This window comes from Urocitellus parryii, chromosome 9 (assembly GCF_045843805.1).
Source record: "Urocitellus parryii isolate mUroPar1 chromosome 9, mUroPar1.hap1, whole genome shotgun sequence".
NCBI classification, from domain to species: Eukaryota; Metazoa; Chordata; class Mammalia; order Rodentia; family Sciuridae; genus Urocitellus; species Urocitellus parryii.
In genome coordinates, this window is record NC_135539.1 from 134,506,255 (window position 1) to 134,534,132 (window position 27,878).

Genomic DNA, 27,878 nt, shown 5'->3' on the forward strand with positions numbered 1-27,878 from the left:
CAGCATTCCTCGCGCCTCCCGGCGGAGGTGGCGGTCACGTGGACGGGGACAGAAGACGTTCTGCCGCGGCGGCCGCAGGGTGCTTCTCGGCGTCTGGAGCAGGAGGCACACTTGACGGTCTCCCCTGCCGCTGACAGCTCCCCACCCAGATCCCCGCTGGACCTGGTAAGCAGGCGGGACGGGCACGCGGCCTTGCAGGCCGGAGCTGAACGGCGTTTGCTCCTTTCAGAGGCCTTTCAGCCGCGGCCCGCCCCGCCCCCACCCTCGCGCGGACCCGGGACCGGTGTGGGGCCGGCCCAGCCCGCGGGAGAGCGGGCGAGCGGGGGCCGGCGGAATCCGGATCGTCCAGCGCGCCGCGCCGCGCCGCGTCGAATTGTTGGTTTGGATTTTAAGACCAGGAGCTGAATTCCCTTTGGTTTCGAACCCTGAAAGGGAAATCTGCTGACGTAGGTGGAGGTTACTCCTTTTACTTCCACGCACAGCAGGACCCCGGCACGCATCATCTTAGTCCTTAAAAGATAGTGTTTTTTTCGTCCTTAATGGTGCTAAAAAGTTTGAAGTTTTTAGTAAGACCCATAGTTACTGTTTTGCTTGCATATTTATATACTCTGAATTATATTTCATATCCTATGAAAAAGTTCATTCCTTTTCCTTCTTTGAACAAAGTCTCCGTGCTTATCAGTAGTGCTTACTTGTTAGACTTTGTACTGTTAGAGAGATCCGGAGATGAGTGATCTTATTTGATTAAACATACTGTTTTTTGGTACTGGGAATTGAACCCAGGGACACTTTACCATTGAGCCACATCCCCAGCCCTTTTTATTTTTTGTTTTGAGTCAGGGTCTCACTAAGTTGCTGAGGGCCTTGCTAAGTTTGCCTGGCAGGCCTCACACTTAGGATCCTCCTGCCTCAGCCTCCCCAGTTGCTGGGATTACAGGCGTGTGTCCTGGCGCCTGGCTGGTTTTGTTTGTTTTACCTCTCTTTAGGTTTTAAAATACTTATTTTGGATGTATATGAGGGATTGTTTCCTCCTCTTTATTTTTTAAGAATTAAGGCCTTGGGGCTGGGGGTTGTGGCTCAGCGGAAAAGCGTTCGCCTAGCATGTGCAAGGCCCTGGATTCCATCCTCAGCACCACATAAAAACAAATAAAATAAAGGTATCGTGTCCAATTACAACTAAAAAATAAATTTTTAAAATTTATAACTAAAAAATAAATTTTTAAAATTTATTTTTTAGTTTTCGGTGGACACGACACCTTTATTTTATTTTTATGTGGTGCTGAGGATCAAACCCAGCCCCCCCCCCCATGCCAGGGGGGGCTTGAGCCACATCCCCAGCCCCCCAAAATAAATATTTTTTTAAAAAAGAATTAAAGCCTTGACAGCTACCAAAGTTTATCCGTTCTGTTTTTTAAAACACATGGTTAGTTTGTAAATGGCCAGTGAAAATGGAAAAAGGAACTTCATGGTTGAAGAAGAAAAATTTAATTTTGGAAGCCTTTGGATTAGAATAGTTTGAAAAATGAAAATTTGCTATGGAAGCTTTTATCTCTATGTTAGGAAGAAAACCAGATAAAACAGAGCTTAAATGAGTCATCCAAGGTAACATGATAACCCTGTAGCAAAACTGGTCATCAAGCTGGGGACTCTGTATTCAACAGAATGAAAAATAAAAATAAAAATAAATCAGAATTTAGCTACTTATTGCAGGATTATTGGATATGTTGGTAATACGTTGTATCTTGTATATGATTTATTTTTAACCTGAGAAGTCATTTTAAATTGTATTTGTAGAAGTCCACATTTCTTTAAGTGCCACTTGAATTTCCCAAAGGAAGTTTGCTCAGAGAATCCTTATCTGCTTTATCTATTTGAGTTTGTGCACTAAGCCAACTGTGAAAGCATATAAACTTGGAGGTTCTACAACACACCAAAAATGTAAAGAATAAAGAATTGCTGGGTGGCTTTTTTTCTTCCAGCTGATTATATCTGTATTTTATGAACCGCTTTTTAAGCCGTGCTCACAAGAGATGATTCAGTATGGTGATTATACTTGATCATAAATTTCAGGCAGAAAAATCAAGTGTTTGGGAATAAGGAATGGTGTCCCCAATATTGGTTATGCATATAGACTTTGGAGTATAGCTGGGTCTGAATCCTGTTCTTTGACAATGTGACTCTCATAGATAACCTTGTAGTGCTGAGCCATTTCCTTATTAGTAGAGATTCAAAGGGTCATTTGGAGTATTAAATGGGATAGTATAAGGACTCCAGATGAGTGGAAACTGCTATTATTTATTGGGCTACTTTCCTTCATACTAGTATTAAAGGAGTTTTATTACATGATTTTGGTAATCAAACTAGAGAGGAAGAAAATTCACCTATAATTCCACTACCTTAACACATCAAATTGTTTTACCTTTTATGTATTTTTCTGTAGTCCATGACTGTAAATGTACAAACATTGGTTTGTTAACTTCAGAAGTTCTTTTTATTTTGTTGTTGCTTTCCCAACTGGGGATTGAACCCAGAGCCACTGAGCTACATCCTTAGCCTTTTTTATTTTGAGACAAGGCCTTGATAAGTTTCCCAAACTTGTGCTCTTCCTGCATCAGGAGGCTCTGAAAGTTTTATTGTAACTATATGAATAGAGCTCTCTGGGTTTGCCTTTATTCTGATCTACTGGTAAAAAAGCAGCAGAACTTTACTTAGTGCAATTTCTACTTTTCCCATTCCCCAGTATGTTTAAAAAAAAAAAAAAAAACGTTTTCAAGAACTTTTTTACGCCCCACAGTGGTGTTACATATCATCTAATTTATCTGCACCCTGCCTCTGTCTTCTAACTAGTGTTATTCCATTTTGTGGTTAAGAAAACCAAAGGCGAAGAGAGAGAATTCAGATCAGAAGCAGGAGCAGTCATTAATGCCAAGGCAGTCGGCTTTAGTGGCAAGTGCCGTGTTGGCTTCTATATTTGTAGATTCATTACATGGCTACTAGATCATATATGTAATAATCAGGAGTTAATCCTGGAGGATGACTTGCAGCTTCTTTGTATAAAAGTAACAGCATCTGTACATGATAACTACTTAGACCACCAGATGTAAACATCATCTTATAGGAAAATGATAAAGAATAGGGAAGTGTTTAGATCCTTAACAGATGAGGCCACTCATCTGTTTTATTAGTTGTGGCAATAAAAATATTTATACGCAAGGAAGTTATTAGGACTACACTTTCCTTTTTTAAAAATAAACATAGGTTTATAATAAACATAATAAACATAGGGTTTATAATAAAGAAGGATGCTCCTTGAACCTTATAGTTTATAGTGAGCACCAGAATCATCTGGCAGACCTGTTAAAACAAATTCTTTTAGGAGACCTTGGAGATTCTGGTCTAATGGATCTGGAGTGGGGCCCAAGAATTTGTAGTTCTAACAAACTCCCAGGAGATACTAATTATTCCCAGCTAATAAGTTTAGTACTGTAAGGAAACATAATATTAATATTAGTGGTAAGCATGGTGGTGTGCCTGTAATCCCACCTACATGGACACTGAGGCAGCAGTATTGAGAGTTAAGAGGCCAGCCAAGGCAACATGGTGAGACCTCTCAAAAGAAAAAAAAGGGGGCGGGGTTTATTGTTCCAGTTGTTGGCTTGACAGTGACATCCCAATAGCATTGAGCACCTAGATCTTGATTTTTGAAGGAACCAGGTTGATTTCCCCGGGCCAGGACAGAGAAAATACCAGAGAACCTGGAACATGTCATGATGCTTGAAGTTAAGGAAGTACTCAAAAGTTTGGGTGTTTATTGAAAAGAGAAAAGTCAAGTTAGAGAATCTTCTTTTTTGGTATTAGGGATTGAACCCAGGGCACTCTACCACTGAGCCACACCCGCAGCCCTTTTTCTTTTGAGACAGGGTCTGTGCTGAGTTGCTTAGAGCCCTGCTAAGTTGCTGAGGCTGCCTTGAACTTGCTATCCTTCTGCCTTAGCTTCCTGAGATGCAGGCACAGTGGCGGCACAAGGCAACTTGGAGAATTGTCTAATGGCCAAGTTAAAACTGAGAATAACAAAATGAGTATTGATAGTATTGAGTTTGTTTGTTTGTTTGTTTTGTGGTACTGGGGATTGAACCCAGGGGTTTTCTACCACTGAGCTATATCTCCAGTCCTTTTTATTTTGTTTTGAGACAGGGTCTTGCTAAGTTGCCCAGGCTGGCCTCAAACTTGTGATCCTGCTGCCTCAGCTTCCCAGAGTTGCTGGAATTAACAGGCGTGTACAACTGTGACTGGCAATAGTGGTCGAATTTTAACCCTCAAAGTAAGTATGAGTCTATATTAATACTAGCCGAATAGACAAATAAGAAGGGAGAAGGGATAACTCTTACAGAGGAATTTAATTAATAAACAGAAGGAAAGAAGGAAATAGAAAATCACCAGTAGGCAAATAGCACCATACTAAATGTTGCAGATGATATCTGCCTATATGGTAGTGGGTGAAAGTTAGTGGAGAATCAGGCTGTTTACATAGTCTCTAGTATCTTGCCAAAGATAGTTATTAATTACAAAGGAAAAATAATAACTCAGCAGTTGAGAAACTGTAGACCAAGTAATCAAGGTTTACATCACATAAAACATCTGGGCGTCATGAATCTGGCGGTGGGACACAGTGAGAAAGACGCAGCATTGCATCTGTGGTGTTTGTTGTTCTTGCCAAAAATGCATCACCTCTTTTGTCTTTCTCATCATGATAAATGTTAAACAAACCTACAGAAGGACACTCTCCAAACTGATCATACTCTTCCAAAGTGTCAAAGTCACAAAGATGAGGAAAAGTCACAAATGAGAACTAATGGAGGAACTGTCACATATTGGAGACTAAGGAGAAATAGCAACTAAGTGCAATGGGGGTCCCTGAAACAGAAAAAGAATGTTAATGAAACATGGACTATATTATTTTAATTGACTTGCACCAATGTTAATTTCTTGGTTTTAATAATTGTACTTTAATTATATAGTTGCTAAATGAAGGATATAAGGGGACTTTTTAATTTTTAAACTAAATTCTTGCAATTTTCCCATAAGTCTTAAAATTAGTTCATACTAAAAAGTGTAATAAAAATATGTTCACTTGAAGTAGATATAAAAGGTGACTAGGGAAGGTGAGTAATAAATTGAGAGTCAGTTATGGCACCCACTGTTGGAAATCTTAGCAAACTCTTGAATTTTTTGTGTATTGCTATTGCTTTTCCAAGGTCAGGCTAAACCAGAGAGATATGAATCAAAGGGTTGGGAGTGGGAGGAAGAAGGATAAGCAGGAAAAAAAAATCAGAAAGTACGTGTAGTATCTGAACCGCTCCAGGCATTCAGTCTCTGTTAAAAACAGTTCCATAAGGAAGTAATGGGAGTTCTTTTTTGTTCCTGTTTTAAACTCCCTCTTAAACCCTCTTAAAAATCTGGAACAAGTTATCAGTTAGTGAAAATACTGGAAAGTGAGTAGAAAAACTGTGAAAAAATAGTACTGGGATATTATGACAGTGGATTTGGTGCAGAGAAGTGGACAAGACCTAGAAATTTGTTATAAACACAAATAGCTATTGCAAATATTAAAATACCTAAGCTTGTACCAGGTCTGACTATTGAAATCTGTTTGGCTGTTGGTATTTTAAATGGAAACTGGATAGAACCATGGACTTTTGATCTAGTAGGGCAGAGTAGGTGGAATGTGCCAGTAAACTTCTAAACTATGTGTTCTCTTTGCGCACATACCCCCAACCCCCACTATACAACACATACACACACCTGTTTTGTTTGTCAGTTCCTGCAGTGAGACAAGAACATTCTGCAGCTGTCCTCAATCCTAGGATCATATTTTTTAAATTAGCTTATCTCAACAGTGTTTGTGCTAAGTAGCACTAAATATTATCATCCACATACCTTCTCTCAGTGATCTCAAGACTTTGACACACTAAAAGTAGTTGCTCAAAAAAAGGTAGTTCTTCACAAAATAAAGTCTTCAGGACTATTTCTTTTTATAAAATATTTTCAATAAAGAATTATTTTAGAGTATATGAATTCAAAAGAGGGGCTTTTTTATTTTCATATTGCCTAATCATCTAAAATGAGAATTCATGAAATATGAAGCTCTTAAGATTTCACTTTGTGTATAAAACTTACCGGAGAAACTATTTCATACAAAAAGTAGACACTTAGGACTGTAGATTAGCCTTAGATTATGCTGTGAAAAAGAATATTTTAAGCGGAAATTTGAGAAGAATCAAAGCTTTTATTTTTTTAATGTGCTTTTGATTTTATGTATCATATGAGGAATTTGGTCAAGGCTGAAGTCTTAAGGGATATATTGCCTGAAAAATTGTCACCCTAGGGGCTGGGGCTGGGGCTCAGGGGTAGAGTGCTCGGCTGGCACATGAGAGGCACTGGGTTCGAACCTCAGCACCATATAAAAATAAATAAGTAAAATAAAGATATTATGTCCAACTATAGCTAAAAAATATATATATATATTAAAAAATTTGTCACCTTAATAATTAATAATTAATAATCAGACTTAGTCCGAAACTTAATTATATTCGACCACTAAAAAGAATGAGCGAATTTTTGTCTATCAAAGACAAATTTGAGCTTGCTTACTAACAATTTGTTAAAGAAATAACAAAGAATGTTATTTATTATGTTTAAAGCTGCTGTGGTTAGCTGATATAAATTTCAGTGAATTAAACAGAACTTCATTTTTTTTTTTTTTTTAATAGTGATAATTGAGCCCAGAGGCACTTAAACTTGGCAGTCCTCCTGCCTTAGCCTCCAGAGTTGCTGGGATTGATTATAAGAGTGTGCCACCATGTCCAGCTAGAACTGCATTTTCTATTTTGGTGCTAAAGTACTGTTCCCCGCCCCCCCTAAATTTCCCCTAATACAATTTCAGGAAGAATCTTATATTTACTTTAGTTCTCACAGTCAAAAAAACTGATTGGTAGTTTCTTTTGTGCTGTACAGGACCTCTTTAAGCTTTGTTTTTTTACCCACTGTGTTTGGTCATTTAGTTTGTTTGAAAATAGAGGCATTCCAGCTTCTTTTGTGACCTTGCTAAATGTTAGGTGATCTTTTTTTTATATCCCTCTAACGTCCTTAGCTTTCACCTATAGCATTGATTCCACTCTGGATTCCCTGGGCATAGAAGTCTTGAAAGATTGTTTTTTCTTATCTATAATAATTGGCATTGGGTCTGGCCCATGGTGAGTCCCCCTTAAAGAATTGTGTTTAATCGTTAGTAGGGTAATGGTAGTTTTCAAGATATTTTCAGCATTTCTAAAAGCCCAATGATAGTAATACTTTTACCTTAAATCAACTGCTAATTTATTTATTTTTTAGTTGTAGTTGGACACAACTTTATTTTACTTATTTTTATGTGGTGCTGAGGATTGAATCCAGGGCCTCGCTCGTGCTAGGTGAGCACTCTACCACTGAGCCACAGCCCCAAATCAACTGCTTTTGACTTGCGTTAGTAGAATTGAAGAAGGAAGCAAATTCAGGGTATCTCAATATTTCCAACGTTATAGTGTAGATATTTTGAATAGTATTTCTAGTTTAAAATGTTGAAAGTTCTAACTAAAGCTAATAACACTAGTTTTTTTATTAGAAGTTCTGACTGGCAAATCTACGAGGCTATGAGAGTGCAGATTGTTAGAATGTCTTTCCAAAATGAGATGGGGGGAACAAAAGTTGCCCTTGGTAGTGAAATGATTAGGAACCATTTTAGATTCCTTTGGGAGTCCAAAAGCATGTACCATCTTTCTGGGAAAAAATGCATATAAAATTTTTTATATGCACTGTCAGAGGATTCAGAAGGCCCTGAAACCTATCCTGTTTATCTTTTTGTATATGGGGGTGGAAAATCATGAGAGGTGATTTCTCCCGTCTCCACCCTAATATACACACTACCAAACCGTGTCCTGGAAATTTGTGAACAGTTTGTGAAAGGACTTTCTAAAGTATTAACTGTCACTGTTTTAGAAAGGGAGTGTCTCATAGTGGTTAAGAGTAAAAAGACTCTGAATCAGGATGGTCAAATCTGGGTTTCTCTAAAGCTATGCATGTGACGTCAGGGAAGTTGCTTAACTGTTTCGTAACTATGAAATGGGGATAATAATCCTCCTGTGGATTATCGTGGTGATTAAATTGTTAATACACATAAAGTGCTTAGAAGAGAAAGTGGCTTTCCTCAGGTCTGCTGTTAGCTGTTGTTGACAATAGGAGTAGCTGATGGTGTGTTACTGTGAGTGGTTGAATACCTGGCTAGGTGAGGTGCTGGAAGCTGCAGATTGCCTGGAGGAAGGGTTTGTTTTTCTAATTGGTGCAGAGACACTGTATGAAATAGCAGTGTTCCTACACACAAATGCATTCCTTCATGGGGAATGCCAAAATAAACATTCTTTTTCATACCAGCATTAGGTAGGCCTCTTTTACCTCATTTCTGTAGAAAAAATGGTGGTAACAATTTCAGGAGAAAAGCAAAGATCCATATTGATCTTTTCAAAGAGTATTGTTGCTCTTTTTAAATTATAAAATATTGAATAGAAATGCTGTAAGTTACTAGGAATTGTGATATATTGAACATTTTTTTTCTTCCATCTAGTTATCTTTAAAATTCTAGGAATGTCTTCCTAGGTCCTCTCCTTTAATCCTCCAGTTAAAGATAATAGTTACCCTGGGTTTGATGCTTATTGTCTTTTCTTCTTAGCTTTACTGCATGTTTATCCTTAAATAATATATCAATTTTATGTTTTCCAAACTTTATGTAAGTAGAAAATTTATAGGAATGTGTGTATGTATATATTATTTTTCTTTTGCTACTTTCTTTTTTTTTTTTTTAAGTTTTATCTCTGTATACACAGTATCCCATTGTGTGGCGATACCTGGATTTATTTACCTATTGTACTCTTCATGGGCATTTTGGCTGTTAGTTTGGTGTTACATAGGGCTACTCAGTGTTTTTATTCATGTTTTTAAATGTGTATTCACAGGTTTCTCTAGGGTATATGCCTAAGAGTGGAATTGCTGAGTTACGAGTAGTGCACGTCTTTAGCATTATTAGATAATGCTAACTTCATCCAGAAGTGGTTTTACTCACTTACACACTAACATTAGAGTATAAGGGTTCAAATTGCTCTTCCTTGTCATTTACTTCTTTTAAGAAATATTTGTTGGACACTTCAAGCAGTGAATAAAAGGACTAAAAGCCCTCTTCTCAGGCAGTTTATATTTTAGTGGCCAAAAAAGCTAAAACTTGTAATATAGCAAGATGTTAACATATTTTGTGGGGTCAAGTTAAGAAAGGGGAGTGGGTGCTTTCTCTCTCTGCTCTCAGAGCCATATGGGCAGTGAGAGTCTTAAGGGGATGAAGGACAGCCAGGAAGGCTGGGGCTTCATGTGATGTTTGACATGAACAGAGGTGCAGGTAAGAGATTGGTTCTGATGCTTGCAAGCAAATAATGGTAGTAACCCTATGAGTGTTGGTGAGGTGCAGGGGTTTGGAAATTGTGCCAGAAGCATTTGACCCTTCTCTCAACTTATCCTAGTGGTAGTGAGACTGAAAAGTGAGCAAGGAGGCTGGTAATGGGTGGCATTCTGAGCACTTGGAGATCTTTAGTCCCCCTTGATTCTTGCCTGTTGTGGTTTGAGGGACCAGGGCAAGTGTAGCTCACCTGAGACATCTGCAACACCAGCGTTTTGATTCAGGATTACTTGGAGTTCTGGTGATTGCTTGATTCTTGAAGTTGGATGTAACCCAGCTCTAGGTCTGTCTCTCAACTCCTATAGATGGAAATGGGAATTCCTGGGGGAGAGATGCTTTTACCTCGAACGATATGTGGCCCCCGATTGTCAGATTTGTCAATTTTGCCAGTCTGGTAGATGTAAAATAGTATCTTGCTATGGTTTTAATTGCATTTCCCTGATTTCACTCTAAGAATTCCAAATTCTATATCTGACTTAGTCATGAAACTTTGCTTTTATCATTTATGTTTAATGAGTTCCTCAATTATGAGGATTTTATTTCCCATCTGTCTGTTCTATGACTATACACTCTATATTTAATCTAGCACCTGAAATTTTATTTTGATTGTTTCTGTCAACAGAGCCTCGGGGAAATCTATCATTCCCTGTACAGTCACTACCAAGGAAGTCCTTGAGTCAAAAACGCACCTGAGTCGGAGATCCTACCTTTCTTCCACTCTGCCTGAGTGCCTGACTCGGTAGACTCATCCACTCATTGTCATCTCACTTCAAAAAAACAGGTCAATAAATCTATATTGACTCTTTCACTACCTCTGGGTACCATTGAAACACGGGCCCCATTTCACATCACTGTAGGAGGCTCTTCGTTGCCTTTTCAACTTGCCATTTTAAAATCAGAATCATGACTCTTCTTGCAAGTTTGTAAGGAAAATGGTTGCCTACACTGAGGCTGTAAGTCCTGCTTTTCAGGCTAGTTCTTTATACAGTTTTACCACTTACACACCCTCCCCAGTGTTCCATGTTGTCCCTTGTTGCCTCAGAATTTACAAAAAGAACACTGGAGAAAGGGAGAGTATATGATGTAATTTTGGTAATCTGGGGTACTGCCTAATGGCTGCGGTGTTTCAGGTACCCTACTCCCCCCCTGTTTACAAGTTACATTCAGTGGCATGAGGGAGCACAGAGGTGATGATAGCATCTGCACATTCCAACTGGTTGATGATGCATTTTCCAAGATAAATCAGGTCTCTTGTTCAGGGCTGTGCCTTCACATACTTGTTTTCACAAATACAGTGTGCATTGACCTGCGAAGACAAGCGTAGGCAATGAGACCTGCCCCACTGGTTTCTTTTTCAGCCTTCAAAAGGGTTTTATCCAGTTTCCTATGGTTAGCTATTAAGAATATTACCTAATAATTTTTTAAGCTTTCTCCTGTTCAGATTGAAGTCTGTGATGGAAAGCCTACATTATTAATGTCATCCCACACATCGTTAATGTTTAGGGAATACCATATACGGCATTCCTTTCACAGAAGAGATATACTAGAGCTCTTAAAGTTTAACCAGGTTAAATATGATTATACAGACCTTATTATTCCAGAAGTGCAAAAGGAGTATAAAAAAGAAATCTAGTCCTAAAAACATTGTCTTATATAAATCCTAAATAATCCAAAACCTTTCTTAGAGCTCACATGAGCATGACTCCCAGAAGATAAATTTGATTGAACCCATACTATAGTCTCATCTACCCTGACTGATCCAAAAAGTTCTAAATGCATGTCTCTTATGTTCTTTCCTTTTTGTGGTGCTGGGATTGAACCCAGGGCCTCCTGCATGCTAGGCAAGTGCTCTACCACTGAGCCACACCCCCAGCCCTTCAGATGCATGTTTCTGATGATATTGTGAGCAACTGCAAAGCCCATATGAGTCGTCTGAAGTTTTATCATTTACAGGTGTGTGACGCATTCCCAGACCCTCCATCCAAGTCAGCATCAGCTACTTCTGACTGGGTCCAGATTAAGGTCCTCCCAAGACAGACTTCATTAGATCCACGCTTAAGAGGAATCTGCCAGGTTTTCCTACCCCCTCTGCAGCACTGTAAAGTGTCAAGGCCTGAAGACTTGGGTACGTGTATTACAACTGCAAGGGTGCCAGCACCAGCTACGCAGAGTAAGCCTCGTGTCTGTGTGACGCCACCACCGGCTGATAACGCACAAGAAAAAATAACTAATTGAGACTAGAGCCCTCTCTTTTCTTGTGAAGCTGGGATTTGAAAGAGCTGTTCTGAGATCTGCACTGCTAGTAAGTGACTGATAACATCATAGTCTGCATTGGTCCCTGAGGTCAGAGATTGAGCTGCAACTGAGTGAACACCAGACAACGAAATCTTGAAGAATTGCACTGAGGTGCAAGCCACATTGAACCTTCTGCAAGTAATGCTGGTTGAACTGAGAAATTGCTAAACAAACCTGTAACGGGACTGCTTATTTGGGTGTCTCTCTTTGTCAATTTGCCTCTTGCTGTTACATTGCTTCTTGTGTTGTCTTTTGAAGTCCAGATGTTCTCCGATAATTCACATTGCCCTGATTGTGGGCAGCAGTGGTTCCCTAGTTTAGAACTAGGCCATTGGTTGTACCAAACCGAACTTGTTGAAAATGAATGCTACCAAGTATTCTTAGACCGTATTAACAGAGCTGATTATTGCCCAGAATGCTATCCTGATAATCCTGCTAATAGAAGCCTTGTTCTTCCTTGGTCTTTCCCACTTGAGTGGGCTCCCCAAAATCTTACCAGGTGGACCTTTGAAAAAGCTTGCCATCCATTTCTTCTGGGTCCTCCACTGGTTAGAAAAAGGATACATGACTCCAGAGTAGCTGGTTTTAACCCTGCATTACAGTTAATCTTGACCAGAACAGATAAAACCTTAAACAAAAAACTTGGCCAAAATAAATAACTTCAATAATAGTAAAAGTCATGGAGACTGTAGAGGGTTTTGTGCTAGTAGCCCAAGGAAGATGGAAATATAATTCATTTTTTTTCTTTTTCCTTTTTTTTTCGGGGGGGGGTGTGCTGGGGATCAAACCTGGGGTCTCACCCATGCTAGGCAAGCACTACACCACTAAGCTATATCCCCAGCCTCATTTCTGAATCTGACCCAGGCACTACTTAGGGGAACTGCTTAAATTATTGGGTCTGCTTCTGTGGCCTAAGCATATTTTATTTAGCATATTTTAGTATTCTAACCAGATGGTTCATCTAGAACCAGACTAATGCATATAAATAATGTTTTGAAACTAGCTTGCCCCTCCTAAAAAGTTGTACAGCCTAATTATTGACATCCAACTAGGTATTCCTGGAGGGGAGGCCCCATACTATGTGCCCCATAATTGTATTTCTAATAGTAACTTTTGCAGGAAAGCATCCTCACTGTAGCTGAATTCTAGATTCTTCCAATAAATTTTAATAAGAAACTACATTGTTCTAAATTGTCCCTCTTCTACATCTATCGGTGATAAAGAGATGTATGAGTGTGTGTGTATATAAAATTTGTTCATATATAACTATTTATTCCTCTTGCTCTGTTTGGCCCCATCCTCATGTTAATAACTGGTCATGGCCAGAAAAATTACATTCTATTAGGCAACACTTACATAGTTTACACAAAAATATGTAAAAATGCTGCCTGTTTACATTTTTAACTTGGCTCTACATAACCAAAGACTACCCTGTCTTTGTAGTGACTGAAACCTAAAATGTCCTCCCTTGGAAATGGAAAAGTACCTGTGTTGTGAGGTTTATGGCAAAAGGAATTACCAAGATTGACTTTATATGAATTATGAACAGTCTAGTGGAAACATCTTTCTTAGAAAGTCTTGCTGGCCATGTCTGGCCTTCTCTTATTCATGAAAATCATGGAACCAGAGTTGGGAGTTAGGCGACTTGGGAAAAGCTGTTGGAAACATCTCAGAAGCCACTGGACAATTTTCAGATTAAGATGCTGGGTAATCCAGTGCTTGTGTAGCAGCTCAGCAATGCTATTGAGGATCCAGATTCTTTCTGTCCTTACCTCTAGGATCCTTGTGTTTGATTTCTGTCCTCATGGTTTGTTTTCTCAATGAGTGTAATATGGTTTGTTGTTGGCCCAGACATTTTAATCCCACCAGACACTGGAAGCAGGGAGCAAGTCTTTCTCTCTTCAAGACTGTCTTGTTTGGGAGTAAAATCTTTCCACCAGATTCCTAGCAGATTTCTTCTTACATCTCACTAGAAGGTTAACCAGGGAGCCTGGGGAAATCTGGCAAAGGGGAATGGGGTTGGTATTGCCCCAGTGGGGCACATGGTCTCCACTGATACAATCAAGATTCTTTTAGGAAGGAAGAAGTGGGGGATGAATGGCTGTTGACACACAACAAATCATACTTGCTGCATGTTATGAAACCTAAAGTTATTTATTAGTCTGTGTGAAGAATGTATCCCAGAGACCCACTTCTGTGTTCTGCCTTATGTCTATCATGATGGTTCTCCCCAGTTACATTGCTGAATAAACTCTGTGGACTGCTAAACGGAGTGAAGACCACTTAGTTTATCATTAACCTGTGATTCAAAACTCCCTTCACTACTATAAAGCTCTTCCTAAAAAAGAGACAGGGCTTTTGAGGATAGTACTATGATAATGTTGTTGCATCTGAATGTTTTCAGTTATTAGAGAATGGTTATGCTCCATTTCCACATGCTAGGAAATGTTGGGGACCACAAATCAAGTCAAGATGGTGCCTGGCAGTTTGCCAGGAGGAGTGGTTTGTGAGGCAACGCCACCAAGCCATTAAAATGGTAAGGATTCCTTATTGGCTGACTGCTGTATCTAGATGATGCTAATTTGAGTCAAGCTGTGTGTAATCAGGCATATATACCTCTGCTGTTCTGCAGTAAAGCGGTGCCTGCTATCTTAGGTGCCCGCTACCTTGAGTTCCCGCTTCAACCTTCAAGTTGCTTGTCACCTCCCGGTTATTTTGCCCAGCCGGACTGCGGCAAGGAAACAGTCTACATATGTGAAATTTTCAATATCAGCAAAATGGAGAAAAGGTCTGTATTTTTGTTTTAACCAATTTTAAGTAGTGGAGAAACTCTGCAGCAGCACATCCAAGGTATTTACTTATTGGTTTAAAAGGATGGGAGCTGTGTGAGTAGTTTTTACACTAAAAGGTAATGATGTAGTTTGGTGTCCCTAATTCGGAGATCTGAAATATTCCAAAATCTCATACATTTTTGAGTTATCTTGTCAGTGCTCAAAAATTTTTGGTTTCTGGAGCATTTTGAATTTTGGGATTAAGGATACTTGACCAGGCCAGGCATGGTGGCGCATAATCTCAGCAGTTTGGGAGGCTTAGGCAGGATGATCCAAAAGTTTAAGGGCAGCCTCAGCAATTTAGCAAGGCCCTAAGCAACTTAGACCCTGTCTCAAAAAGAAGAAAGGCTGGGGATGTGGCTTGGTGGTAAAGCACCCCTGGGTTTAATCCCCAGTACAAAAAAAAAAAAAAAAAAAAAAAAGACTCGGTCCATAAAGTCTATGCAAATATTTCAAAAGCCTGAAGTCTGAAATGCTCTGGATTTTGGAGAAGGGATCTTCAACCTGTATTTATCATACTTTATACATGGAATATAAAAAGGTTTCATGTCAGACTGAAGGCCACTTGATATTTTAGGTCTTAACAGCCATATTTTTCTTTTTAATTAAGACTTCCCCAGGCATCCTCATGAACAGTTGTGTACTGCATTATAAGTATGTGGACAAGAGAGGGGAATTTTAAAAAAATCTTCATTTTAATATTAACAAGGGTACTTTGCCTTCAAACATGATGGCATTATCACACCTATTAGGGTTCACTCTCAAATCGACTTCATGTAGAAAAGCTCATAAAAGTGAGCAAAGGAGAAAATTTAGAAAGCCTTTTTTTGCTTCAGCTTAGGTCTTTTTGGAATGAATTCACAAGGCTTAAAATTGTAGACTATTCTAGAATACCTTGTAGTTGATATGAATAATGACATTAAAACAAATAGGTTGCTAAAATTAATTCTAATAACCTGCTCTGGGGTCTGATATTTTCAATTGTGAGCCTTATAAGTCTCTATTTGCATTGTGTGGGAGTTGATGGTATTACTTAGACATAATGGTAGCATTTTGAAAATGACCATTATACCTGTTTCCAGTTATTTAATGGCAGATTTGAGAGTGGAAACATACTGGGGCAGACTGGGGAAAATATACACCCACCAGAGCAGTGGCTTCTGAGGCAATGTGTGTGATTGAAATAAGACAATAAGTTATAGCAGGAGGCCTGGCCAAGCAGACAGGTAAAAAAGCAAGTCTGTGGCATCCGAAAAGTATGTGACAGTCTGCATGTCATGGCTTCTCATACCCACTTCATCTCCTAGGTCTCCACTGGCAACCCTTGAGACTCTGTGGAATTTTAAGGACATGGCTTAAAAACTGCTTTGTAAGGAGGAAAAATAATGACTTTGCTGCCAGCTGGGTTTGTGTTCTAACTCTGATGCGATCAAATGATGTTGGGCATGTTAACCATGCTGTGTGGTTTCACCATCTGTGAAACAGGCAGTGTTATAATGCCTACTGCATACCATTGTGGGGTTCGAGTGTAATAACATAATCTGACCATACTTCACATAGTAAGGTCGAGGAGAAGGTCAAGACATCAAGGCAGAAATGACAACTACGGGATAAAGTAGAGTCTTAGTTTTAGAACAGGGGTTAAAGCCTGTTAGAACTTGCTCTGAATTATCAAAAATTTAATCTCCCAAGAAAAACAGGATTGTTCTGAGGTCTGAAGTTGAGCCTGTAGTCACAAGTCAAATGGTCTTCTGTGTAAAGGTGAAGAGGCCTGAAGGAATGGATGACCCAGGGCAGACAGATCCTTGTCACATTTTTCAGGCTCGTGGATAATCTTAATTATGGTATATGTCATTGCCACATGATTTACTATGTCATCTGAGCTTTTCAACAACAAATAAGCAGAGCAAAGTTGAGAGATGTGTAGATTCACTCAGGTCACATATGCTAGGGTCACATTCACACTTAGATCTAATATTGTAGGACCTGGGTGCTTTGTTTACCAGTTTGAGATTTTCAAACTGTCTTAGTCGAAACTTTGTGTGCTACAGCCAGGCTATCTTTTTGTTCGAAAATTCTGACTCTGCTCTTAATGGTCATGTGTTCTTGGGTAAGGTTCTTAAACTTCTGCATCTCGGTTTCCTCATCCAAACAGTAGGAGGAATATTAATTGTCCCAACTATATGAGATTGTTGTGAAGATTAAAGGGTCATTAATGTGCTTTGCTGCCTGGCACAAAGAGGGTGCTCAATAAATGTTAGCTATTACAATTGTGCATGCTTTATTTGTTGTTTGTTTCCTCAGCAGGATTAGAAATTGCTTGAGGGTCAAGATATCGGTTTTCATCCTGAGATCCTAAAGTTACATAATTTACTGAATTAAGAGTGGTTAAAAATTTAGAAATACATAAACTTACTGGATCCTCACTGCTATGCCCTTGTCACAGTTGCACTCATTTAAACTACCATCCTGGCTGGAACGACTAATTTCTTTTGCTCTACAGCTGCTAAACTTTTAATTTTCTTGTGCTCGTCCTCTTTAAAAACTTAAACGTGTTTCTCACACCTGGCCCCCTCCCAGGTCTCCACTTCTGCCCTTCTTTTCTCTAGCCCCTGTGGCAGTGCCAGAGGTTTGTAGGATGGAGTGAGGGAGGGTAGGTCCTGCTGCTCTGCCCCTCCTGATTTCCTCACAGGCAGCATTTGCTTGGCTCCTTTTTACATAATTGTTAGACTTCTAGGTTTCCTCTTCGTTGAACTGCTTGTCCATCTCTTTTGCCCACTTTTTCATAACATATTTGTCTTTTATTGACTTGGGAGTTTTTGTGTATTCTGGGTGTTAATCCTTGACTAGTCATATATGCTGCAGATATTTTTCTAGTCAGCAACGTACCTTTTAATTTTCGTATTCTTGTCTAGTAATTAAACTTTTATCATGTGATCACATTTGTCAAATTCTTCTTATGGTTTGTGTATTTTATATTTTGTTTAAGAAACCGTTGAAGTTAGAAAGATATTGACATCTTCTGAAAGTTTCACAGTTTTGCTTTTTACATTTAGGTCTTTAATCTGAAATTGATTTTTGTGTGAGGTCAAAATCTAATTTTTCCCCATTTGACTTGTCAGTTGTGCCTCAACTATTTATTAATCTAATTTTTTGTGTGTGTCACTTAGCCAACTTTCTTTACACAGACTCACACCCATGCGTCCACGTATTTTTTTGACTATTCTGCATGTTCCAGTGGTCTGTTCTTGGCCCAGGACCTCATTGTTTCTGTTAAATGTGTCATTAAAGATTGCCCCTTCTTTAGGATTTTCTTAATTCTTCTCGATCCTCTGCCACTTGCCGTTTTCAAACTTTAGGATCAGTTTGCCTATTCTGTTAGAAACCAACCACAATCAGAAAGCTTTCTTGAGATTGTGTTTCACATTGTGTTGAATTTATAGATTCCTTTTGGAGAAAATTGGCACCAATGGTTTGCATTGTTACTGTCTATGCACAACTTATTTTTCTATTTATCTCTCCCTGAAGTTCTCCCACATCTGTCGTTAGATTTCTTACTGTGTACCTTTTAGTTTCTGTTTTTAGGTACCTTATGCTCAATGTGAATAGCATCTTTACTTTCTAAAATTTTTTTCCACTGGTACATAGAAAACTTTTTACTCTAAATATTCTTGGTTTGGGCTGGCAGGAAGAAAATTTTCTTTAAACAAAATTGAAAAGGATTGGGTACTTTTTATTTTCTTCAATGAACTCAGAGAGGAGGAAAACTCGCGTATAACAGGGGATAGCACAATTAAATTAAATGCAAAGCAATTCCAGGATCTTAAAGAAGAATGGGGTGATTAGGAAGCCTACAAGTCTGACATGTTCATAAGTGTTCACATCAGTGGAAAGAAGGGCCTGTCCCGCATTCCTCCCTTCCAGTGTATACACCACAACACTGTTGATTCATATATTCATTCATTTTTTTCTCATTTTAAAAATGAAATACAGAATTCTTACTATACACTGGGCACTGTGTTAGGCATTTGGAATACAAAATTTTAAAGATTTTAGTTTGTGTAACTAAATTTTACAACGGTACTGTGAGAAAAACAAAAGAGAGCCCATTTGAGAGGCTAACCAACTAGCTATCAAAAAATGTAACTGTACAAAGCTCTTTCACATGTGTTTTTGCATTTATACAACAATGCTTTGTTTCATTTTTTTTTAAACAGGTAATGAAGGTTAAGTAAACTTAATGACCAATTTGTTTTTTCTTATTTTTTTTATTTTTAAAATCTTTTTTTTGTGGTGCTAAGAATCAAACCCAGTGTTTCACATGTGCTAGGCAAGCTCTCCACTGAGCCCCAACCACAGCCCAACCAATTTGTTTTTGACAATAAGACAACTTTAAAATGATCTAAGTTTTTATTGCTTACAAACTGCCTCTGATTTTGGTCTTTTTGTATAAAGCTCATAATATTTTACCTGTATTTTCTGAACATGACATAGGAAGGCTTTGTAGGAAGGGTTCATCTCTGATTTTACAAAAGAGTGCTGGGAAGAAGCTCTAGGAGGGTGGTGATGAAATTCCAGATGCGTGCTCCCTGGGACCATAGGCAGTCATTGAATTTGGGTGGCACCATGTATTCCTACATGTTAATAAGTGGGAGCATCTGACAGGTGAGCTTTTGCACAGTGAAGGGTCGTCCAAGCCATACGGAAGTCTGCAGTGGCCACCGACCCGCTCTTGGGAGTCGTTAGCATTTCAGGTTCAGAGCTGTGGTCTTTCGGGCTCTGCTCCCTTGGTATGACTGTTCATACCCTTGCCATAGCCCTGGGATGTATTGGGAGACCGTGACGTCTGTGCCCGGTTAATAGTCGGGGGCCTCTTTCTGTGGTCTAGGATTTGGAGGGTAATGCTCATGAAAGCCAGAAGCACCTTTTCTTCACAAGGAACATTTCAGAGAGAAAATACTGTGTAGACCAAAGAGGTGTAAAAAATACAGCTGAAACTGGCATTTTGCCTTTTCATGGCTGAAAAGTCATTTAATGTTTTTCATTTTATTGTAGTCATGGTATATATGCCTTGTCTCCTGGGTCTGCGGGAAGCATAAGTCTGTTGGGACTTGGGATGAGAAGAAAACAAGATGTCTTCACAAGGAAACCCAGACACTAAAAAAAGTATCCTAAACTCTGAAGAGATAGAACACAAAATGACCGACAGTGGACTTAGGGATCCTCCAGAGGGTAAGACTAGTTGGGATGGCACTAAGCTTATGCTGTAGGAGACTAGGGCTGTGCCCAGAGAAAATCTGATGATTAAAACCTGAAGTTCTGGGGCTGGGGCTGGAGCTGGGGCTCAGTGGTAGAGCACTTACTTGCCTGGCATGTGTGAGGCACATAGAAATAAAATAAAGGTTTTGTGTCCACCTACAACTAAAAAATATATATTAAAAAAAGAAGACCCTGAAGTTTTAAAGTAAAAAGACTAACTCAGTGGATTCATTTGTTATGATTATTCTCTTTTGTTCCTATTTACTGAATTTTAACACATAGCAGACCCTCACTATAATATGAGGAAGAGAAATATTTTAGGCACTTCGATAGTAGGGACTTACAATATTGGCCAAATGCATACATCTTTTAAAAAGATGGTAGGCAGATCTTCAGAGTTATAAAATCAAAAAACCTGTAGTATGCTATATTTAGAGGGCATCATTCAATTATAGGTAAGGATGAGACTTAGGGTCTTCTTCCTACTTACAGAAATGAGATATAAAATAGCCAAAATATGAAATAGACTTTTCAGAAGAAAGAGGACATGTTTATTTTAAATCTTTTATTAAGTTTTTTCAATGTATAAAAGTAGAACAATATGAACCCACCCCCACCCCCCAGCATCCTCAGCGTCCAGCTCCACCTTTGACCAGCACAGCGCTGGTCTTACCTGCCCTGGATTATTTAAAAGCCAAGATAAATATGACTTCATTTGTAAATGTTTAGGTTTATATCTCTTAAAGATGGATTTTTAAAAAAAATATAACTAAAATGTCATCATCACATCTGAAAGATGAAGTTATTGTTCCTTAATATCATTACATAGCCTGTTGGTATTCAAATTTTCCAAGTTGTCTCATAATTTTGTTTTCCACAGTTGAGTTTGTTTTCGTTCTAGTTGGGCCACAACTGCATTTTACTGATATGTCTCCTCGGCTGCTTTTTTCCTGAGCTTTATCATAGATTATGTCTAACATAGATAAAAGCAGAGGGCTGAAGTGAGCCTCCCTGTAAACAGCTTGGTCTGTCCTGAGCACAGAGCTAACACTCTCAAGTCTGTGCTCCCTGGTCCCTGCTTCCCTCAGCATCTGACTGAGAAATTCTAGACATCTGTACTAAAATATGTCCCTCTAAAAGATAAGGATTCTTTTCTTTAAAAATACAACCCAAGCCAGACGCTGTGATGCACGCCTGTAATCCCAGCAGTTTGGGAGGCGGGGGCAGGAGGATCACGAGTTCAAAGTCAGCCTCAGCAAATGTGAGGCACTAAGCAACTCAGTAAATAAAATACAAAATAGGGCTGGGGATGTGGTTCAGATGTGGTTCCCGAGTTCGATCCCCACTACCCCCCACCACAAAAAAAACATAATCCAATAAATTTTGTTGTTCTAAATATTTTTTTATTTGTTGATGGACCTGTATTTTATTTATTTATATATGGTGCTGAGAATTGAATCCAGTGCCTCATACATGCTAGGCAAGCACTCTGCCACTGAGCTACAACCCCAGCCCCCCAATACCTTTATCACACCTAAAAAGATAATTTCTTAATATCATCAAATATCTGGCAGTCAGATTTTTCTGATTGTTTCATAGGTGGTTTCTTTAATGATTGGTTTATTCAAAACTAGACCTAAACTTTTTGGCCTGCACATTGTGTTTGTTTTTTTTTTAAGAGAGATTACCCCTCCTTTTTTCCCCTTTTCTTTTTCTTTTTTTTTTTTTTTTTTTAAAGAGAGAGAGAGAGAGAGAGAGAGAATTTTAATATTTATTTTTTTTTTAGTTTTTTCGGCAGACACAACATCTTTGTTGGTATGTGGTGCTGAGGATCGAACCCGGGCCGCACGCATGCCAGGCGAGCGCGCTACCGCTTGAGCCACATCCCCAGCCCTTTTTTCCCCTTTTCTGGCCATTTATTTTTATTGTTGCTGATGACATCCTTTTAAACTCCTTATAAACTAGTAATTAGCTCTAGAAGCTTAATCAAACATAAGTCCAGTTTAGCAAGAATGCTCCACGGGGGGATGGTGAACTCTCCATTGCCTGTAGTGGGAGGTTAATGATGGGAAGGTTGGTCAGTGGGTTCAGCAGTTGTCAATTTGATTCATCCATTATAAAATTCCCCATCAGCCTTTTGCATGATGGTTTGAACTGCCAGTGATAATCACTGCCTTTCATTAGAGGAGATATTTAATATACTCAAACATTAGTTTTGTCATTCAAAATTGTTTTACATTAGTATTAGCTGTTAGATTTATTAACATGATAATGAGTTTGTTTTAATCACCATTAGTGGGTCAGAGACAAATACTCTTTAGGAAGGGTACTTTCTAACTAGGAAAATCTATATAAATATCAATCAGGGACCTTGTTAAAATACAAAAAATATGGGGGAAGTTTTTTTCCAATAAAAATTAAATTTTTATCTTACTAGACTCTCAGAAGGTTTTGGAAAATGATCCATCAATAAATTCTCAGGCACAGGAGACCACAGTGACAGCAAGTGCCATTGAAGAAGAAGCAGCTCAGACCCCTCACCCTGCCTGTGGTCTTAACGAAGACCACCAAGAGGTAGAGGCAAACGGTCTAGAAAGTGCAGATACAGATGATAAATCAGAAAGTCCAGATGAAACAAATATTGGGAGCCATCCAGAGGATAAAACAGAGCACGAGAACAGCCCCAGTTCTGAGGCTAGCGCTCGAGGGCACCACTTCCCTTCAGAAGGGCTGGGTGAAAATCCCCAGGATCCAGATCCCAGCTGCTCTCCAAGCCAGGAGGTGGGAAGAGCGCCAGCAGGCCTGGGAAGTGCTTCTGAGGAGCCACCTGCTGAAGACTTTCCAGAAGCCCCGAGTCCTGGTCATTCCAGCGCAGGGCCGGAGGGCCAGGATTCACTGAGGAGGCGACGACCTGCCCCAGGTGAGGGGACCCACTTAACCCTACCCTGTTTGGTGTTGCCCTGTTACCAAGGACAATTTCAGGATTATGCAGGTTCACTGTGAGTAGAAAAGAAAACGTTGTTTTAAAAATGCAGTTGATGTGTGGGAAAGAACCTGACAGAGTGGAATGAGCTAATCTATAATCTTGGTGGCATAAAAGAAATTTTTTCAAAGTTTAGAAATTCAGTGTCAGGTGAAAGGTCATAAAGGCATACACACTCTTATTAGTGTACTGTCTAAAAATAATATTGTTCCTCCCCTTCCCTCCAGAGGCTGAAAGTCATGAGCCAGAAACACAAATATTGGAAGAAAAGGAAGAGATTGCACAGGATACCACCATAAGAAAGATTACTAAAAAGAATTTTTGGAACTATGGTGAGAACAAACCTGGTTTTATTGTAGTGTTGAACACATTCATAAATCCTCAGTGAACATATCTAGAAAACCAGCACAGTTAAACGGTTTTAATATCATGTTAATATCTTTCTAAAGAATGTTTGATAGCAAGTCATAGCAAGTCATAGTAAAATAAAACAAGAAAGTTTGAGGATTTTTTCCCCCTTAGGGGTACTGGCTGATGTTTTGCTGAGCTTAAACAAAATGGAAATCCCCACTGTGGGAAGGCTTTTCATAAACAAGAAACTAAACCCGCCTTCCAGTCAGAGTACTAACTTGATTGCTGTAGGTGGTAAGCATTTTGAGAAAGTGGAAGAAAATACTAATAGCTCATTTCTAAAAACATTAGTGACAACAAAAGATAAATATAATCCACTTTTACCTATTAACAAAAATGCCATATCTTAAAAAATAAGAGATAAAAGGTATTTCTGGTAGACTTTAATTGTTAAGTTTAGAAGATTCAGGCGGAAGGAACCTACTCCTCCCTGTGAGAGCTGAGCACTCTGCCTCATTTCAGTCACCACAGGCTTTGCATCTGACTCTGCTCTCTCTCGTTTTCTCCTTCTTTGACAGGCTTCTTTCTTGGCTGCCTGGTTATCGTGGCTTTTGTGTTAAGTTCAGTTAGTAGCTACTATTCCTCCCCAGTCCAGCAAGTGCCTCCAAATCCAGCGTTAGAGGCCTTCTTGGCTCAGTTCAGCCAATTGAAGGACAAATTCCCGGGCCAGAGTCCCTTCCTGTGGCAGCGAGGACGTAAGTTTCTCCAGAAGCACCTGAATTCTTCGAACCCCACCGAGCCAGCCACCATCATATTCACAGCAGCTCGAGAGGGAAGAGAAACCCTTAAGTGCCTGAGCCACCATGTTGCTGATGCCTATACCTCTTCCCAGAAAGTCTCTGCCATTACGATTGATGGGGCGGACAGAGCCATGAGCGACAGCGACACGGTCAAGCTGTGGGTTGACTTGGAGCTGAGCTCTGGATTTGAGAACGGCCAGAAGGCTGCCGTGGTCCACCACTTTGAATCCCTCCCTGCAGGCTCCACCTTGATCTTCTACAAGTATTGTGATCATGAGAATGCGGCCTTTAAAGATGTGGCCCTGGTCCTGACCGTGCTACTGGAGGAGGAAACATTAGAGGCCACTGTAGGCCCAAGGGAAACCGAAGAAAAAGTGAGGGATTTACTCTGGGCCAAATTTACCAACTCTAACACTCCCAGCTCCTTCAACCACATGGACTCTGACAAACTGAGCGGGCTGTGGAGCCGCATTTCACACCTGGTGCTGCCCGTCCAGCCCGTGAGGAACATAGAGGAACAGGGCTGCCTTCTGTCAAGCTAAGCAGGGAGCTGGTAACGGAAGGCCCTGGTTTGCAGAAGAGCTTCAGACTGCCCTTTGGTGGAGAGAGGGGGAGGGAGGTGGAGAGAGGGAGGGAACAGCCTGAAAAAACACCAACGAGCCTAGTTTAGAAAACAGCTTTCACTTTTTTACTTTCTGTAAATTTTTTCTAATCTAAGCTTTGACAAAGCTAAAATTGACCTTTTCAAGTAAATCAGGTTTGAGATATAGCATGATATAGAAATCTGAGGGATTTTTAAAATCCCAAAATATAACAGAATCATTGCACAGAAAGATATTATTCTCAGAGTAACTACAGAGTGACATTTGTTTTCTTGAGGGAGACGAAAGAGGCTTTTTAGACTTGGACTGAATCAGAGTTTGAAGCAGTGATCATTTTTAGAAACCTTTCAGTCATGTTAAATATTTTAAAAACTTGCTTTAATAACCAAGTTGAGGGATGATATTTTATACTAGTTTGTACTTTTGACTAGTATGGAAAAAAGGAAATAAGAATTCAAACCACCAGATCCCTAAATACTCAATTTATGTAAAGCACTACACCTTTGTTCCGTTAATGAGCTGAGGTCAAGCAAGCTATATTCAAAAATGTTCTTAAATATTGGAATCAATGGGAAATTGCTTGTAATCATTGGAAGTGAAGACATTCCAATTGGCTGTGTCTTTATGTCAGCTTTCCCTAATGATTTAGAGCAGTGATTCTTAACACTGTGTCTACCAGGATCCCTACGCTTTTATCAGAGCAGTTCTGCTTTTGACAGTTTTATATGTTGGGGATCTCTGTATGATTTCATTGGAACAGTTTCAATGATAATGAAGTTTGAAAATCAATAAGTGAAAAAACACCTTAGAATATAGGAAATAAGTAGAAAAAAATAAAGATTAAACCTTGTGAGCAGGCAGAAGATGAAAAATAGGTTTATTGTATACTTGTACTATTTATGAAAGAGAAAGACCTACAAATGAGGATTAGAATGTATAAGCTAGAATTTACCAACATGTTTCTGATGCTTTTGTTCATTCTGTTAATCATTTCTGTCTCCCTAAATGGAATTTTGTCATTGTTTAGGATGAGAGTCTGAGTACCATTTTCAGAAGAACAGATTTTAGTAACCAAGTTAATGGTAGTCTTTATACGGGCACATTGGCATAACTTCACCAAAGTTTCTTGGCTGTGCTGTGATGGAGCATTGTATACTGCAGCTCATTTTTAGATAGCTAGTTAGAAGCACCATTAGGGTAAAAATCAGAGAAAATGTGGGCTAGGAGTGTAGCTTGGTGGTAGAGTGCTTGCCTAGCATGTGTGAGGCCTTGGGTTTGATCCCCAAAACTGCAAAATAGAAGTGCAAGAGATGTTATACTTGGTGAGGAGAGGCAGAAATGGTAGAGTCTCAGAGGTTTTAATGACCAATATCAATTGCTGAATGATGATCTGTGATTGTGAGACAAACTGAGAACAATGTGTATGGAGACAGAAGTTGTTGATCAGCATTTGAGCTCTTGAAAGCGGAACACTAGTAGAATGTAGACCTAACAAAAGGTCTGTTCCATTACATGGACTATCACCACAGCCCTGGAATGTTTTAACTAGACTTTGGCTTCTCTTTGACTGTGAAAGCATACACATGTGTATTAGTTAAGAATTCTTGTGATTGAAGAATGGAAGGATTTTAGGAAACACTAAAAAGATGTAAGGATCTGTATTGATACCAAAAAGATTACAAAGACATGGGGAAAAGTTTATTTGAATATCTGCCAGAGGAAAAAAATGTGTTTTGAGCAAGGCTTTAAGTGTGCTCAGTTGAGTGCAGGGATATCCCCAAAGGAGTACTGACTTGAAAGAACCTCAATAGATTTGAGAAAAGACCTGAACACAAAGTTAAACCATAGTGAATGTAATATCAGGGTCAGTCCAATATAAAATCAGGAAATAGAAGAAAACTCTATATGCCATAAGTTGAATTTTTCCAGTATTTTTAGATCTTCGATGCTAGTATTACATTACACACAACCATTGGTGCCTTGTAGAATTGTTATGTTGGCCTGCTGACCTGTGTGTGCTACCTCAGATCTATAGAGGAACCAGTTTGAAGTACAGATCTAGTTTCTGTCAGTGATTCACATCACACTTGAAACAGAGGGAACTGTTTCTTCACTCGGTTGAATATGGATTTTCATCATTTGCTCTCAGTATAATTTAGAAGAATTGCTAAAAGTTGCTCAATTCCTTGTTTACTGTTTAGCTTTTGTTATACATGGAAGGAAAAGTATGCTTAAGTGCAATTGACTGAGATTTGTCAGTTTTCTGTCCATTATTTCAAAAATCATTTTTAGAAAAAGCAGATAATCTCATGAATAAAATGATTGTTTTTACAGTATAAAACTATATTTTTAAAATATGCAAATAATTAAAATCTATTATATATGGTACTCTATTAGTTTCTATTCCATTATTTTTTACATTTTTCATTTTTCAGACTTTTGTGTATTTAGTTGTTCACCTTTTATTGTTGTGGCAATTTGCTTATTTGACTCTGAAAAATGATTTGTGGGCACATGATACCACACATGACACCTGAACATCATTAATTATTGTCACAGAATAACTTCCATGACATTATGTATTAATGTAAAACACTTCTTGTAGGAGCAAGTGTCATTGGTTTTTTCCCCTCCTTAGGATGACATTTAGTTTTTCTAGTTAATTTCAGAGATTGAAAGGCAAGTTCCAAGGGGTTCATACTGCTAAAGGTAGTAGTGCTATTTGTTTCTTTTTTCTACTTTTAAAATCGATGAATAAAGTAATTGTAGCATGTTTCATTTGGAAGCCTCCACACTTGGTTGGTGAAGCTTGGTGTGTCCTTGGCCCACCAACCCCTGGGCCAATGGCCCAACTGAACAGTGCTAGCTGCCAAGGAGGCTTTGATCTAGCTCTTGTTTGATCTGTACTTCTGTCTGTTAAAACAGGAAGCATATTGAGCACTGATGTTAGAATATAACAAAGACAGCTTATAAAAGTGAGAAAATTCAGCAAAATGCTCTTCACCAGTTGTTTGCTAATCTCTGGCCCAGATTTTTAAATACCATTGAATTTTGCTTTTGTGAATTTAAAAAATTAATGGGCATTGAGAATCATTAATGTCAGACTTGACATTTCCCTTTTCCTTATATAACCATGATTACTTTTGCATTTATTTCCTGTAGACATTGAGTGTGCCTTATTCAAATCAGTTTTCTGGTTCTTATAAAAAATAAATCTTAATTTTT

The 27,878-nt window shown here is 39.0% G+C and overlaps 2 protein-coding genes and 1 non-coding gene across 7 annotated transcripts; 2 read left to right on the forward strand and 1 right to left on the reverse strand.

Moving 5' to 3' along the window:
* The first annotated feature begins 80 nt into the window (after positions 1-80).
* Positions 81-14,635, forward strand: LOC113182503 (torsin-1A-interacting protein 2). Of its 4 annotated transcripts, none has more exons than XM_026388434.2 (3): positions 86-165; positions 10,155-10,313; positions 11,486-14,635. In XM_026388434.2, the coding sequence occupies exon 3, from the start codon at positions 12,091-12,093 to the stop codon at positions 12,484-12,486; it is 396 nt and encodes a 131-aa protein (XP_026244219.1). In that variant the 5' UTR covers positions 86-165; positions 10,155-10,313; positions 11,486-12,090; the 3' UTR covers positions 12,487-14,635. The 4 variants fall into 4 exon arrangements, with proteins under 4 accessions (XP_026244218.1, XP_026244219.1, XP_026244217.1 ...); XM_026388432.2 differs by lacking the exon at positions 86-165 and adding an exon at positions 4,232-4,321; XM_026388433.2 differs by lacking the exon at positions 10,155-10,313 and having other exon boundaries at positions 81-165.
* Positions 86-27,878, forward strand: LOC113182502 (torsin-1A-interacting protein 2-like). Of its 2 annotated transcripts, none has more exons than XM_026388430.2 (5): positions 86-165; positions 19,714-19,890; positions 22,355-22,837; positions 23,128-23,232; positions 23,830-27,878. In XM_026388430.2, exons 2-5 carry the CDS (start codon positions 19,791-19,793, stop codon positions 24,591-24,593), a joined length of 1,452 nt encoding a protein of 483 aa, XP_026244215.2. In that variant the 5' UTR covers positions 86-165; positions 19,714-19,790; the 3' UTR covers positions 24,594-27,878. The 2 variants fall into 2 exon arrangements, with proteins under 2 accessions (XP_026244215.2, XP_026244214.2); XM_026388429.2 differs by lacking the exon at positions 86-165 and adding an exon at positions 4,244-4,321.
* Trnaa-agc (transfer RNA alanine (anticodon AGC)) lies at positions 11,333-11,404 on the reverse strand. Its single transcript has one exon. It is a non-coding gene; the product is annotated as a tRNA-Ala (tRNA).

What these genes read in the sequence shown, in the direction of transcription:
- LOC113182502 (XM_026388430.2), top strand. Translation starts at nt 19,791, where the DNA reads ATGTCTTCACAAGGAAACCCAGACACTAAAAAAAGTATCCTAAACTCT. An exon ending in ACTTAGGGATCCTCCAGAGG is followed by an intron (nt 19,891 to 22,354) that starts GTAAGACTAGTT and finishes TTATCTTACTAG; the next exon opens with ACTCTCAGAAGGTTTTGGAA. An exon ending in AAAGAATTTTTGGAACTATG is followed by an intron (nt 23,233 to 23,829) that starts GTGAGAACAAAC and finishes CTTCTTTGACAG; the next exon opens with GCTTCTTTCTTGGCTGCCTG.
- LOC113182503 (XM_026388433.2), top strand. Translation starts at nt 12,091, where the DNA reads ATGTTCTCCGATAATTCACATTGCCCTGATTGTGGGCAGCAGTGGTTC.